We start from the raw sequence: 16,006 nt of genomic DNA on the forward strand, positions 1-16,006 counted from the left end.
CGTACTACTCTTTTACTGTTTCCTAGTGCTCATTTACCATTACCTAGAGAGTCAGGGACATAACTGCGGGTAGCCCCTTTCCTCTGGGCAACTGAGTGTCTGCAGCTCATGATTTGGTTCCACAAATTGAATGAAATCGCTGTTTGGATCAGTGAGAGCAGGACTGCACTGTTAGACAGACGCACAGAGAGATACACATGTACATACGTGCACACGGATGTCAGCTTTGGGAGCCCATCATGCACACTTAGCGCACAAAACAAACAGTAACAGATCTCACAGAATTGCTGCAGCATGGAATGTGGGAATTATTCAAGGAGAGGGAATAACCCTGAGCTCTGCTTCCAAAGAATAATTCCCGGACCATGAAACACAAGGTGAAATTATTATTGATAAGCAAGAAGCCACTGAAGCAAAGCAGCGCCTGCACCCATTTACCAAAATGCAGGAAAATGGCATTGACTGGTAGGACTGACAGTTGTTTTGCCCAACCACAAGCTAAATGTGATCTATGATTCTTACAGATATAAAATCAGTCTGTAACCCAATGCATGAATCAGACTTAGAAACTGTAACCAGAAAATATTCAGAGATTTGAGCTACTAAAAATTGAGAGGGTTAAAAAAAAAATCACCTGCTGGTTTTATGCATTAGTTGCAAAAACTGAAGAACCGAAATTTAGCAAAAGTAAAACAACAGTTGAACAGAAAGAAGTAACCACAAAATTGCTATAGTTTATGAAAGTTGGACAATCTTCTTTCTATTTTCAACATCAATGTATTTAGTAGAGCTCTGCTTAATAAGCATGTCTCAGTTCTTTATCATGGCACATTAATGAGCAGCAAAGTGCCGCTGATCCCAGAGAGAAAACACACATGTGAATTTCATAGAACAAAACAGTCACTCAAGAAGAAAAATAAGGTCAAGAAAACATCAGGATTAAGTTTTCTCTCCACTCAACCTGGCCCGCTGTCTTTCAGTTTCTGATAGTCGAAAAGCATCCCTGCTTGAGAAGTTTGGAAATCAAAAGAAACAAACTCTAAGACAAAAACAACCCAACAAAGTAAACCCATAACTTATTCTGATTGAGTACAGCTCTGCTTATGTTTCATACCAACTCCTGGTGTGAAACTTCTCCTGATGTCAGCGTGCGGTGTTTCCCATATGGCCGACTGCAAGAAAACGTCTCATCCGAAATACTCCTGCATTCTTAAAGATCTGCATTCAGTTTTTGTTTGCCTATCTGTGCTGGCTTTCTTGAGCTCTCCTTCCCCCAAGCCCAACTGCTCTGTTACCACTATGTTACAAATACTGCAATTACAGATAAATACATTAATTTAAATGGAATACAACTAGAAAGGAATTATTTCCAAGTAAACTACACGTAACAAGGTTGAGAAAGGTTTGTGCCCATGCACTTACCCTGTGCGTTTGGTGATGGTCCCTAATGTCATTGGCTGCTTGATCTGAGCAAGAGGCAACACCACGGTCAGACTGGGGAGCGGCAGCAGTCGAGGGTTCCCAGGGTTGTTGTTTGTGAAGTTATTGTACGTGTCCTGGCTGTTCAGTTTACCTTGATGGGACAGAGACGTAATAAAATGCATGAGCGGAATTTGCTCCTTCGTTTATCATTTCTAACAAGTATCTAAAATAAGCCATTGGCAAAGAAAGGAAAAAATAATGAGCTCCTACTGTAAACAAAAACAAAATCTGAAATAGTCACTTTCAATTCAGGTAAAAAGGACATCATGACAAGGGAAGCAGCGAGTCTTTATTTATATGTAAGTAGTGGGAAAGGTGCCCTTCCAAGGCAAGGATTTTCTTCATGCCGCCGCCGCTTCCCTGGCAGGTTTGTTCACCAAAAGGTTTGGGAGTTGGTTTGAAGAACAGACTCTGGGTCCAGGTCTCTATGGGGGGAAAAAAGAAAAAGAAAAAAAAAAAGAGAATATTCTGGAAGGGAACTTTTTCCTGAAGGGCCACATCCTCTGCTGGTAATTGGAAGTTCTGAAAAGGTCGCTCTTGTTGTCTCTCTGGATAAAGGCACACAGAATGGCAAAGTGCTGAGCTACAGAAGAAAGCAAATACCACAAGTAACTGAATCGAGTAAAGCCATTCCTAGCATCACCTAAAAATCAAGCACTGAAAGAGTCAAAGACTTGATATTCATTAAAAAAAAGAGAGGAATAAAATGAAAAAAAAAAAAAAATCAAAATGGTATTCAAAAAGGGAAGGGAAAAACATAGCAAAAAAATCCCAACAAACCTAAATTTAGCTTGTTTCAAAGAGGTCTGTCCTGGATACATGCCCGGTTTAGATACGCTTTCTTACTTTCTGTATCATTCTATAGTCACAACCTCTCATTCTTCAGTTAGAAAAGGAAACTCGCTGCAAATTTCATGGACAGTAAAGAAAGAAATGCAAAGAAACCAAAGAAAGAAGTTAAACAAAAAAGGGGCCAGTCTGTTTATAGCAGAATCAAAAGTACTTTAAATAGACAAGCAACCATGAATTAAAAGGTTTAGATCATTAACTTGTTTTTCTGTGCTCCTATAATGCTGTGAAATGCCTGCTTTGTTCTTAATCAAAAGGGAGCCATATTGGGAATTAGGTTCCTAAACAACCGCTGCATTCTCCATAGTTATTATACAAATCCCAGGCCAAATCCATACAATCTGACTGAAGAGCAGCCACCTTTTTTCAAGGAAGAAAAACAGCGCAGAAGAGGGTTTCTCACAGGAAGCTGCCTGAAAAGCTTTAATGATACTTCAGATGGGCTGCAAATAGGAAAAGGAAGGCAGAAAAATCTTAATGAATGTCTCATCATCTTAAAGACACTCAGTGCTTCCTTTACCCTTCTTTTATACTCTATAACTGTAAGCTCGGGGTTTTTATTTGTTTTCCTGCAGTCTGCAGACCTCTGCATCTCAGAGAAGCACAACAACAAAAATGATGAAATTACGAAGTGTATTTTGTGTTAAGTATCTGGCCTGAGCACTGGTCAATACGCTTTAAGAGAAATACTAAGGCCTTAATGAATAACAAGCCTATTGAAGTCTCGGAGAGCAGATTTCATTAATAGCAATTTTCCTGAACCAACTTGGAATAAAAAGAAACAGGAAAGAAGGGAGGGGTGGGGGGGAACCCTCCATTTTAAATTAAGACCGAGATGCAATTAATTTTTTTTAAGATTAGTTTCATAATGCATTCTTGGTTCTTGTAGAAAGGAGTATGAATAGTCTGCTGCTTTATTGTCTAATTAGTCACTGTTGCATGTAATCAAGGCCTCTCTGAAAGTGTTTCGCTCTCCTGTATTCACCAGAAGCAACTGCTGCAGAGCGCACACAGCGTACCTGCAGGAAGGGCTCCGAGCGGCTGCAATTTGTTTTCTCTTACTTGTTAGGAACATAATGATTAACTATGAACTCCTGAACTGACTGTGTCATAACAGCTTCTCTCTCTCTACGGGCACATTTAATTACCCAGTGCCCTCTGCTCTTCACATCACCTTGTTTTCCAAATGCCAAAATATCAGTTGAATCAACACATCGTCTGCATGCAGAAAAGCTGGGCATTTAAAGATGTGCCTCCTCTATGGGGATGAGCCCATCTCCACAGCAGCCAACCAACCCTGACGCAGCCGAGGGCACTCAGAAAACTGCAGGATTAAGTTTAAAATTCTAAATCTAAGAACACAGCTGCAATAAAAGGGAAAATGGCAAATACCAAACATATCCAGGTAGCCATTGCTGGCCAATCCACCACTTCTGAAGCAACATTTAGCTGCTTCGTTGCAAATGAATGCAAGGAACAGTGGTAGAAGTAAAAGAAAATTAAAAGTTGAAATGCTACGAATAGGAGATAAATTATAGCAGAGTTTTTCTTGAATATCTGATTGCAAAGATATTAAGGTGGCACAGATGAGCATAAGGTTAAAGAATATTGTGCTGAACAGGAAGAAGTACAAAGATGTGCTTTTGCTTTTGCTGAATTATTTTCAGTTATTTCTATGATGGAAATGTTCTACGCTCTTACATCCTCATTGTACGTTGCCCTGGGCCTATCAGAGATGTGTCCTCATCTCCCAGCCTACACAGGCCTACACATGGCCAAAAGAGCACAAAGAATGCAGTGAAGCATCAACATTATGGTTGCATTTGGTGCAGTTGTGGTTTCACTGCCAAAGGACATGCAAGAAATAAGCCAAAGTTTAAGTCCACTAGAAATATCAAACGTTCCTCATACAGCAGGATGCTGTGCCAGGTTACCTTGCCACATGTGGACAGCACATTAATGCCTGTAAGGAAGCACATTTCAGAAGGATACCTTCAGAGGAGTAGTTTCACTTCACACTGACAATGCAACTTTAAATGCTAACTTGGCTGTGTATTGCAAGTTAAACATAAATTACTACATATCGCCATTGCAAGGAATACTCTATATTAAAAATAAAACTATAAGAAAAATAATTGCCATAGCAATTTCATGGCAATCACACTCCCACAACAACATATTCAACACAGCATCTGTAGCAGTGAGGCTCTTCCCTTAGAAATCAGCCAGACCATGGTACCAGCAGCCCCCAGGGCAGTAGGGCAAGTCCTTTTGGTCAAGTGTTTGCCACAAAAGAGATTTTCAGATGGCAGTTCAAGTGCTGTTTAAGTAACAAATCAAGGCTCATTTCGGCCATGGTTTATTTTCCGTCTTTGCTATCACCTGCCAACACTCCCAGCTTGGGCCACAACTCAGGATGCCACTCGCTACCCTGTCCATGCCCAAGGTCAGGCTGGAGGGCTCTGAGCATCTGATGGAGCAGTGGAAGTCCCTGTTCATCACAGGGGAGTGGGACCAGATGGCCTTTAAGGGTCTTTTCCAACCCAAAGCATTCTATGATTCTTATTATTTCCACTCAAATATTACAGGCTCAAGGTCACAGCTCCTGATCATAGCTAAACCCCAAACCCCTGCAGTTAATCCTAATTCAGCATTGTAGACATCTACTGCAAAAAAATATGTCTCCGTTTAAGCTGTTGGTAAATCTCTTACTAATTTTACTCGGGGACTTGCAGGCAGAGATCAAGCAGACAAGTAGCTGAAAGCCGAGGGTGTTGTGCCCTGGTGCTCTGATAGCAGAGCTTTATTTACAAGTGCAGCATTACATGGGATAACCTTTGCCTGCTGGACACAGACAGCATCACCCGTTAGCTCTGTTTGCTGAAAGCCTGCCACAAGCACACCACCCCCCAAAACCTGAGGCACGCTTCTCCAGACCTTCTACTCCACCGGTGCTCCAAAGGAAAACGGATTAACATGAGGATGGAATGAAGAAGGCACACAGCACAGGCTGTGCTGCTATCCCCGGGCAGCCATCAGCAACGGGCTCACTTCCACCAGGAAGAAAGGGAGGCCTGAACGTGCCGGACCAAAGAAATCTCACCAGACAAAGGAAAAACAAATCAAAAGCACCATTATAAAACACAGATGCTCTTAGGAAAACAAGCTTCACAGGATTTACTGGTTTGTCACAAAGCTGGACATCTGTGGAAAAGACATCAGCAGGAGCCCCCAGGTAAAGCCCAGCAGTTACTGTGCCAGAGGTGACCCAAATGCTTCTGACCGTAGTCTATCCTATTGCCAGCACAATGGGACCACAGCCCCGCACACAGGCAGCGGCCCCAGCCAGCTGGATGGAAGGTGTCAGCAGCTCACAGTCCAGCACAGCACCCAAGCTGCACTCTGTAACATGTAAGGGATGCAAACGGCAACTTAACACCAAACTGAAACTAAACAATTTTACCCACCGACTTTTCCCTGGCAGTTTCAATTGTACATGGCACACCTCCTCCTTCCAGCAGTCTGACACTCTTGCACTGTGAGATTTCCCTCTGTTAGCAAACAGGGCAACAGGACTTGGCCCAGACAGTTTTTTCTGCCTAGGAAAGTAATGATCACAAGCATTTCAGCTTCTCTATACACTTAATATGAAAAAACTAAAGTGGTATCGAGCACCTCTCAGCTGCACAGTAAAATGATTCTGTGTTGATTTTTTTTGTTTCTTTTCTTCCATTACTCCAAAACAAAAAGCTGAGTAGTGCAGTGTCATTAAAATTCAAACCCACTTGATTAGCTTTTGTATCTTACAGTCTTTAACAGACTGAATTTCAAAGTGCACCACAAAGTCTAACGTCATTAGCACTACATGTAAACATCTTTAATTTGGTAAATAAAAATGCAGTAAATTGAGGCTATGCAATCTTGTGCAGGCTGAGTTCTAAGAAAACAAGCAGTGCTCGCCCATTAGTTCTGTTTAAGTGTAACACCAAAGACTCCTGAATTAAATATTCATTAATCATATAATGCAAGCGAAATGAAATCCTTTCTAACTTGCAAACAGAAAATGGCAGGAAAAAAAAATAGAAAGTGTTGTGTATGCGGTGGTTTATTTTGCTTTGCTTTTGATTCGATACCAAAAGTTTCATGGATGAGAATGGAAAGCTTCCCAGCTACAGTTCCAAGACTTTCACCCTCTTTTCTGACCTTTTCTCAGACATGTTCCAGTATAATCTGTAATCTTCCCCAGTCGGAAGAGGAAACAGCAGCGCCCTGGTGAGAAATGCTGCCTTGTGACCTGACAAGGGAGCCCTGAGGAAGCAATGCTGGTGTGCAGGAGTCATTTGGAAGAGTCTGATAGACAAACCCAAACAGTGTCCAGAGGAGCACACTCAGTACCATGAGCACCAATTGCTGCCAAGATGGGTTTCTCCTCTACTGCTTTGTTTCATGCAATCAAACAAGTTTATCTTGATTTGTAAAACGTTACCCATTTTTCAAGAAAAAGTCAGGAAACTCAAACTGTTTTACTTATCAATCTAACTATATTAAAGTTACATTGCAACTTCCTTGAATTGTATACTGCCAAAATTAGCTTCATTTCACACCCATACCCTCAGTACTTCAAATACAATCAAGCCCATTAAAGACAAAATGCTACGCATTAGCCACAGCATGTATGCACACAGCATTTAGCTACTCGGAGCAACTTTTTCTCTCAGCAGAACTGGTGCAAGTCCAAAACCTATCACTAATTTGATTCCATTCAAACTGATGGGAGAAAATAACGCAGGCATTTGATTTCCTATCACTGAGCACTGCTTGATACTGAACCTTTTGAAACACAGCTGCACTAAATCTCACGATGACTCTAAGAAAGTCAAACTTTCTGTCTTTCTGCATCCAGGCAAGGCACGCGATGGTGACGGATGAGCTTGTAAGTGAGAGTGCTCTGCCAAGGCATGAATGCACCAGTCCAAGTGTCTCAGCCACAGATGAGACGAGACAGTGTCCTCTGCCCTCTCATCCAACCTCCTTGAATTGCGTCTCTTCCAACTCCTCATCAGCATCTTCTTCTCAAAACTGGAACATTTCTCCATAATATTTATTTCTTCCACCTGAAGTTTCTTTTTTCTTCAACTACCTTCTGTTTCAAAACCTTTGTCCTTCAGTTATAGCTTCTCACCCACACAGAAGAGTTTCCTCTCTAGATGAGAGACCCCCTTGCTGCCTATTACCTCTACTTGTCCAAAAGGTAGGAAGGAACAGTTCTAACCTTAAGCAAACTCCACCTGGGATTTGAACTTGTCATTTACTTCTACAGCTGGACATGTTTCTCTCCTGTGCAGAAAAGAAATTAAACGTGTGGTTTGGAAGAACCAAGGAGGAGAAGAAGCCACCCGTACCAGAGCAGTGACAATGTCCCAGGCCCATGGCACTTCTTCCCAGCAGCTGTGAGGACATCCATATTCTTATCTGCCCTGTGTACAAAATGTCCCCTTGAAAACTTGAAACAAATGGCTGCTTCTTCCCTTGCTATTTCCCATCCTCATTTTGCACTGATATGACTTCACTACGTTAACATTGCTTGAAAACCTGCTTGGTAAAGCTGCCTTGAAGCATTTCATTAGAAAACAAGCCCTCTACCACACACACAATTCTGGCCTGATAATCACCCTTCAGGATTTATTTAACTAAAAATACTGTTGGTGCTAAATTCAAGACCATTTACGGGCAAAACACTCCCTGAAGTAAAAACAGCAAAACTTGATTGCCAGCTGGCAATCAGGTCAGTTGGCTCCAGGCTTTGCATCGCCATAAAGCAGGCTGCAGCAGTAACACCTCGGCTGGTTTGCTCCAGATGCTGGTTACCAGAAAAATGAGCCAAAGTGGCCTTTCTGCTCTTAAGTCATCTCCAGTAAATGCCAGCTACAAGCAGGGAGAGGTCCGGACAGTTGCCATGCTGGTTGTAGCAGGCCTTGTGCATTGAACTCCACACAGATTAATGGTCTGCAAGACTGGCTTCTTCTAAGTTCTTCTTCTAAGCTATGGAGTATTTTGCAAATCCTTCCTGCACTAAGCCGTGTAGTTGTAGTTACCCAAAGACTCCTCCACCTCGCCATGTCTATCAGTCAGCACTCCATCAACACAGTTATGAATACAAAGCCTTCTTTCAGGGGTGACCCTGAGGCAATTCAGAATAGTGAACTTTGGAAAAGTTGGGTCTCTCAGACTTCTCTACCAAATGATACAGAATAAAACTATCTTTACAAACGCAGCTTTCTACTACTGGGACAGCACAGCCAGAAAAACTGGTTGGTTTGTGTTAGAAAACCACATTTGAGTAGTCCACAAATGAAGGATGCTTCTCTATGCAGTTGTGTTGGGCGAGGAGATGGGATGTTAAACAACAGGCCTTTACCCAAATTTAACCCATGAGAATGTAGTACCTAAAATAAACTTAGGTACACATAACTTAATACCTAAAATAAACTTAATACACCTGTGGCTCATTTTTTTTCTCTACACCTTGTTACCTGTGCTGTATTTTCCTTTGCTCTGGCTGCAATATTCAGAACTAATATTTTAGTGTCTGAATTCAATCCAGGTTCGATACACAGGACTTGTGCCAAGTTATGCAAAAAAAAAAATAACAACAACGTGCCCTGAGAACCACTGCATATGAGAACTTGATAATAATATCCATGGATAATTATAATAAATGGCTTGTCTTAAACACCCATAGAGTAGGAACTGAAGCAAGCCATAGCAGTCTCTCTCCCTCTTCCACCCACCACACACCCTCGGCAGCTCTGCTCTTTTACCCATGACCGTTCAGGATGTTTTCTGGCTCCGTGTCAGCATCGTGACTCAGGTCATGAGAAGTGTCAAAGATGCATTTCCTCGAGATGGGAAAAAGCAACTGATTTTAACAGCCCACGAAGACTAAGCAAAAAGAATAAGCCAAATCAGCATATTTAAGGGTAAAGATAAACCTTTTAAAAGATACAAGTATATTTTATTTCAAACTTAATGCTTACGTTTCCTTCCATAAAGTGTTTACATTTTTCAGACTCCTAAAAATGCACAGTTGATTTAAATGCCTTACTTAAGAATAATAAACTCAAAGACAACAAGAGCAGCATCCATTACTGCTTAATCAATCACTGATCATATACACAGGCAATTTGATCCAGCCTGCATGCTCGTGGGATCTGCCCCAGGTTCCCCTCCAGCAGCAGTGGTTGTGTCCAGGAGCAGCCTGCAAAACCCCACCAACAGGGCTGTCTTTCTTACTCACATTGCATGAGAAGGAAATACACCAGCCTGCCTTTTACACACCTGGTTAACTGGTGAGATAGAAACAGACGAGGTAATTTTATTAAATCACTCACAGAGAAACACTTAAAATCTGGCTACCAGTTCTCCTTGGATTCCCTTGCAATGTTGTCTCCAACAACACTTGACCCTACAGAAATGTTCATCAGTTTGATGTTACCAAGACCAAAATCATCCATTCTGACAGGAGAACTTCAGTGGGACACTCATACCTGTTATAATCCACCTCCTCTCTCCTTTCACCTCTTGATCCATCTTTGACATCATGGTCTCCTGTGTGCCACCCTCTGCTTGACAACCCACAGTCATTCTGAGAAGGTTTGCTTTGAGCATTCCTTCAGCATTTGCTGTGCTAAGTCACTCAGTCATATATTTTCACACTTCCTATCTCAAGAACTTCGATTCCCTTCTGATGTCAGACTCCTTCAACTTCCTATTTATCTGGAAAACCAGCAACTACTTTTCCAAATGCACAGTTGCCCCTCTAGTTGACCACGAGAAGCAGGTTGATTGATGCAATATTTCTGGATTTCAGCAACTTTTGATACCATTTCTCATTATATCCATGGCAAAACACAGCATGATGGGTGAAGAGCTGACAATTGGGCTCAAAGGGTTACAGCTGAGTTTCATTACACTCACTGGGTTCTGCAGGGATCCATTTTAGGGCTGCTTCTCTTTAATGAACCACCCAAAATTCACAAATACAGTGACATTTGGACAAATATGGTGTGAATTTTGGGTGGTTGTGTGTGAAGCCAGGAGCTGATGATCCCTGCAGGTCCTTCCCAGCTTGGAATATTCTATGATCCTAAATATAGAGGCAAATATATATTTGCCCCAGTCTCAGCCCAGCACTGTTTACAAGCCCACTTCTAAAACACTTTATGTACAGACATGAACTTCCTCTGTGTCAGAATTTATCAGTCTACTTCCCTACTTATCTGAAGGGAATGGAGCTTTTCCTTCCATTTCAGAAACTCTCCAACGCACACCACCCACTTCATTCACTTCTCTGATTCTCCATCCACTACCAAAAAAGAAAAGCAGCACAAAACCACAGCTTATTGGCAAGCAGTAAGTTTATAGGCAGTGCCCAGAGCAGTGCTTGGGTTGGCTGTTCATACCTCTACTCTCCCTGCTCACACGTGGGGCTGCTGCAAACACAGAGGGAGGCTTCTGCCCACTCTCACACAGCCAAGAGGTTCAGCACAGCACTGGGCCTTTCCAGACAGAAGTAATGGATTCTAAAAGGCGTTAGCACAAAATTCCCACCAGTTGATTTTTGTTTTTCAATTGCCGTCAAGCTGTATAGACAAACACCAAACAAGTGTGTGCAATCAGCAGAACCACCGCATGCAGCCCATTGCCCAGCAGACTTGGAGGGTTTATGGGAGTAGTGCAGTGACTGAGCCATTGCTCATCCTGAGTTAATTAAAAGGTCTATTCTGATGGCATTCGGCGTTTCACACCTATCATCAAACAACCAGGAGCACGGGTCACAGTTTGCTAGGAGCCAGCAGTGTAAAAGGCGGGATGCATAACTTCAAATTCTCCTGAAAAGTGAATAACTTCACTCCTAAAGCAGATCCTGTAAAGGCAACTAACTAACTAACTAACTAAAGGCGAGCAGAGCGGGACGCAGCCGGGCACGGAGCGATGCAGGGCAGCACCGCAGCAGCGCTCGGATGGCCGGGGCCGCGGCGCCCCCTGCCGGCAGCGCGAGGAACAGCGATGGGCGACACGGCGATGGGTGACACCGCTCCGAGCATCGGGAACAGCGACGGGGCGTAACAAACCCAATTCTCTGTCGATAGATGATTAGGATTCGCCGATAGATTAGGATTTGCAAAGGAGGAAAACAAAACCTTAACAGAAGCAACCTTTCTCCAGGGACTGCTCTCAAGTTAAAGACTGGGAAGGATCTGCCCTCCAGTGCCTTAAGTTATTATACAGTTAATTTTCTTTGAAACTATTTTTGTCTGCCTTTCTCTAAATAGGTGGTTTCTTAAGTGAGTGTTACTTAAAGGAAACCAATCTGTTTTTCAGGAAGGGCTGATGATGTCAGTGCTTTCAGCTCCGCTTTCCCATAAGAATTCTTCTAGTAAAAGGAGTTCCACTCTGGGAAATAGTGAAAAGTAACATGAAAATATTTAAAGCATCTCAGCCTGTGTGTGTTTATCAAAGCTCCAGATTCAAGCCTGGATTTTAATCTGCTGTGACCGTAATGAAGGCAAAGTGAGAGGACTCTTTTGATGCTTAAACAAGAAAAGTGAGTTATGCTCAAACATTCCCGAAGAGCTGAACTGGAGTCTGAAGGCAATATGCACAGAGCAGCTTGTTTCTTCACAGCTCCATGTCGATGTACTGCAATTCAGAGCAGGTAGCACATTCAGGATGGGATGGCTGTGATCAGCAAAGTTGTCCCACCCAAACATATACTTCAATCTCCACTTAAATGACAAGATAGATCAGACAGTATTATAATGTTACTGGGCACTTTCAGTAGCTGTAGAAGCACAGCAAAAGCTCCATGTATGCTTAACTCTCTACGCTTAAAGTTAGTTCTGATTCTGGAAAATCCAGCAGTGAAGGAGAGCAGAGAGGTCAGGGCAGAGCCACGCAGACTTCAGGGGACACGTGCCGACCACAGAGGGCAGGGAGCTGCTTTAAGTGCTCTCTGATCAGTGCACGCTGTGTACCTGGGAGGTGGGTAAGTGGCATCTCCCCCATCTCATACAAGTTGAGAGGTCACATGAGGCCGTATCCACTGCCATTCCAGCCCCACGACCAGCTAGCTGACGTTGTAACAGTCTTATAATAGTAAAAGCCCATAAAAGGATCTCAACCAAACTCGGATATTACTGACAGTGCACTCTGGCAACTCAAAGGAATGACAAAAACATAACCTTGCTGGATTAACAGGCAGAAGAACCCAAACAAAATCCGGGTTAGCTATAAAAGGTGCAAGGAAACATCTCTTTATCATCCTCGATTGAACAGTTTAGAGAACAAAGCCAAACTATGATTCATTTGGAAATGAAATCATCCCCAGCCCCAGCAAAGGCTTACATTGTGTGGGTAAACAGTTTGTGGGGGACTCAGAACGAGATGTAAATAGATTGCTTTCCTACTGTACACACAGCAAATAGTTCCATTTTGAAACTGAGGGGTAAAAAAAAAAAAAAGTGAGAAAAATGTTACAAAGTCTGAAGTCTGAAAATATTTACAAGAACAAAAGTTAATCACAAGTTCACATCAATGGGTTATAACTGCTAATCAAAAAAGGAAGATAACAAGTCAGCGTTTTGCTCGCAAAGTCCCCTTTGTTTGGCCCAAGGTTGCAGCAAACCGGCTGTAATGCTGCAGAAACAACAGCAGAAGGATTAGCAGCAGCTGGCCCAGAAACACACCTGGTCTATGAGGAGGCCACAAAGTGCTCCCTGTGTTATCTGTCCTCCAAGATCTGCTGTCCCACCTCGCCATGTATGTGTCTACGTACAAAAAATGTGCTCCTCCAATTCAGAAATCTCACAGATTATCTCCAGCAGTAAAGATGTGGATCATGACAGCACATAGTTTGGGTTTCACAAGCATTTCTTATCCTACACGTAATTAGGCAAGAGGAACTGCTCCCTGTGGCTTTTAATACCTTACATAGGAAAAATGTGGCTAGCTGTCCCAAACTTGATATTTAAACTCTCACTTCAATGGAAGCTGTGACTTAACTCTTACTAGAAAGAGTACCCCCTACATTTGCAGCAGATTCTGAAGCCAAACAAATGGCTTCTGGTAGAGACCTCAGCATAGAAAAGGCAAAATCAACACGAAGGAGAAACTGAAGAAGTGGGGACAGTGATGACTGCTGAGCCTTATTAGAGGCTCCCTTTCACCACCACAACAAACATGTCCACCACTGGAGGAGGATTTACAGATACATTCTTTAGATTTCCTTAGTATATGAAGCAGTCACACTGCTAGATCAAATCTCTCTTCCCTCAATTTCACATAGCCTAGTTTTCAACAGATGTGCTTCATGATCATCCAGGCTGATGGTGAATAAGAAACCTAAAGACCCCAAAACTTTCAGTTCAGAGTGGAAATTATTAACACATCAGAGATAGCACAGTTTACTTAAGTAACTTGCAAAACCAGAACTATCTTTCCTAAGTATTTATACTTTGGCTCACTCCTGTAAAACCTGCATACCCCAAATATTTCTGCACCTCGTTTTATGAAACTCAATTTTTAGTGGCACGATCTACATGGGCAAACAGAAGGAAATTAATCAATTCTTGCAATCTCCAGTAAATTCAGCATTCCTGTTTTTCAGGTTGCTAGCAATTACTCTGAAGCTGGAAGACCACAAAGGTCTTTAGGCCAATGTTATTTAGGAACCAACTTCTTGTGGGTCAGGCAGCCCAAATCAAGTGCTGAGATGTGTTGGGGGATGCAAGCAATAGTAATACTGGGAGAAAAGCTTCGTGACAACATAGCAGGGAGATAAATAAGAATTTACCATGGAGCGGTGAGCCAGAAGGACTGCTTGACAGGCCTGGAACAGGGCTGCAACGGCCTCCCTGTTTGGACGTCAGCTCTTGCTCGATCTCTTCCAGCCCCGCGCTCTTCTGGAAGCGGCTCATGCGGTTCACCACCCGTGGTGACATGTGTGTCCGGACACAGGGCTGTCCGCCATAAGGATTGATTGGAAAAACATGGGAAGTGCCACGAAGTGTGCTGACCACCACCCAGCGACAGTCATGGCTGAAGGAGATATCCTGTACCTGGAAAATAGAAAAGTGACATGAAAACAGAGTCATCAATGCAAGCAAGGAAATGATGAGCATGTTTTAAAGGACAAATCTTTATCGGAAACAGTAATAAAAAGACAAAGTGTTTTTTTCTCAGGTGAACCTTGCTGCAGCACAATATTCAGTTCCAAACCTTCTGTACTTAGCAAAATATTCTGATTTTTTTTTTCCCTTATAAGCAGGCCTAAACTTATCAAAACAAACCAGGATGCAAAGCACCAGATAAAGCCACAAGAGCTTGGCACAGTTTTCAAATAGAATTTACTTCTAAAAATGACTGGGAAATCACTTCAATTACATGTTTTGTTATTTGCTTTCTTACTTTGAATTTTAGAAACTATCCAAAAAGGGGAAAAGGGGAAGAGTAAGAACAAGAGAACGCATCTGAGCCTGAGTATGACAAATACTGGCACCCAAAACTGCATTTAAAGCTAACAGAAAAACCATGTCCTGCATACCATGTAACTTAACCAACCCAAAAGCAATGCCCAGGATTTTCAAAAGCTATCTCTAATGGTCTCCTGCTACTCTCAGGTTGTCCATCAATGGAACTACCATCCATTCAGCTATCTTGGGACCAATGCTGTTTTGAGCTTTTAAAATTTAGTCAGCAAGAAGCTTAGTAACTTAGCTAACAATCGACATTAATCAGCTATTGAAGTCCCAGGGAAGACCTCAGTTAGATTTCTTCTTCCACATCCTAGTCCTTATCCACCACTTGAGAAATGCAACCCTTAATTTCAGCTTAAAATGGTCAGCGTCGAAGCAAATAGAGCAATCCAGTTAAATATTTTCTATCATAGTTACTGCTTGTACAGATCTCAGATATGAAGTCCAGAAGGATACAATTCCCTTTTAAGTGCGCTTTACATAACGCCTTGATGGAAAGCAAATTCTTGTTGCTGAAGGAATGCTTTAAAAGAGAGATTAAACTTTGTTTCCAGCCCCATACTGGCAGACAACTCAAGAAAACAAGTAGTCTAGGCTAAAATGATTTATCATAGAAAAGAAGTCTTAAAACAATCCTTCCAACAATGTTTTTAAAGGTAAAAGCTGGCTAAAAAGATCCACGAACACAAGTGGGATTTAACACGGCAAACAAACATACAGATGAAGGATTAGTTTTCATTCTATTACTATATAGCATAAACTAAATCAAATTCTTTAAGATTTCACTGAAGGCAGTTTTACAATACAGCAGGTACTCAAACTGGAGTAAACACTGATAAAATCTTGACAAATATTCCAGAAATGCACTCCAGCTATTCCAGACAAAAGCTGCAAGTATTCATCAAAGTGCAAGTTTCCAACTGAGCCCCGGAGCCTTTGAGATAAAAAAAAAAAGGGATTTCAGCCTTGTGACTCGTGACACGATATTTGGCTGACAGACTGTCACTACACAAAGTGCTCCATCAACATTACATAGATGAACTAAAAAACACACCTACACACCTGCTCTGTTCAATTATGGGGATGTACCCAAATGATCTGCTCATGATACAGCTCCACAAGCAGCCGATATCTGACAG

At 42.2% G+C, this 16,006-nt stretch overlaps 1 protein-coding gene across 10 annotated transcripts in view; it reads right to left on the bottom strand.

Annotated features, from left to right (window-relative positions):
* BCAS3 (BCAS3 microtubule associated cell migration factor) overlaps positions 1-16,006 on the bottom strand; it is a 299,242-nt gene that overhangs the window by 190,116 nt on the left and 93,120 nt on the right. For all 10 annotated transcript variants that reach the window (XM_015880750.2, XM_015880748.2, XM_015880754.2 and 7 more), the window contains exons 15-16: positions 14,186-14,450; positions 1,423-1,573 (exon numbers count right to left, since the gene is read on the bottom strand). In XM_015880750.2, coding sequence (XP_015736236.1) covers positions 1,423-1,573; positions 14,186-14,450 — 416 coding nt within the window. The remainder of the gene's footprint in view (positions 1-1,422; positions 1,574-14,185; positions 14,451-16,006) is intronic.

The sequence above is a fragment of the Coturnix japonica genome, chromosome 19 (assembly GCF_001577835.2).
Source record: "Coturnix japonica isolate 7356 chromosome 19, Coturnix japonica 2.1, whole genome shotgun sequence".
Taxonomy (NCBI): Eukaryota; Metazoa; Chordata; class Aves; order Galliformes; family Phasianidae; genus Coturnix; species Coturnix japonica.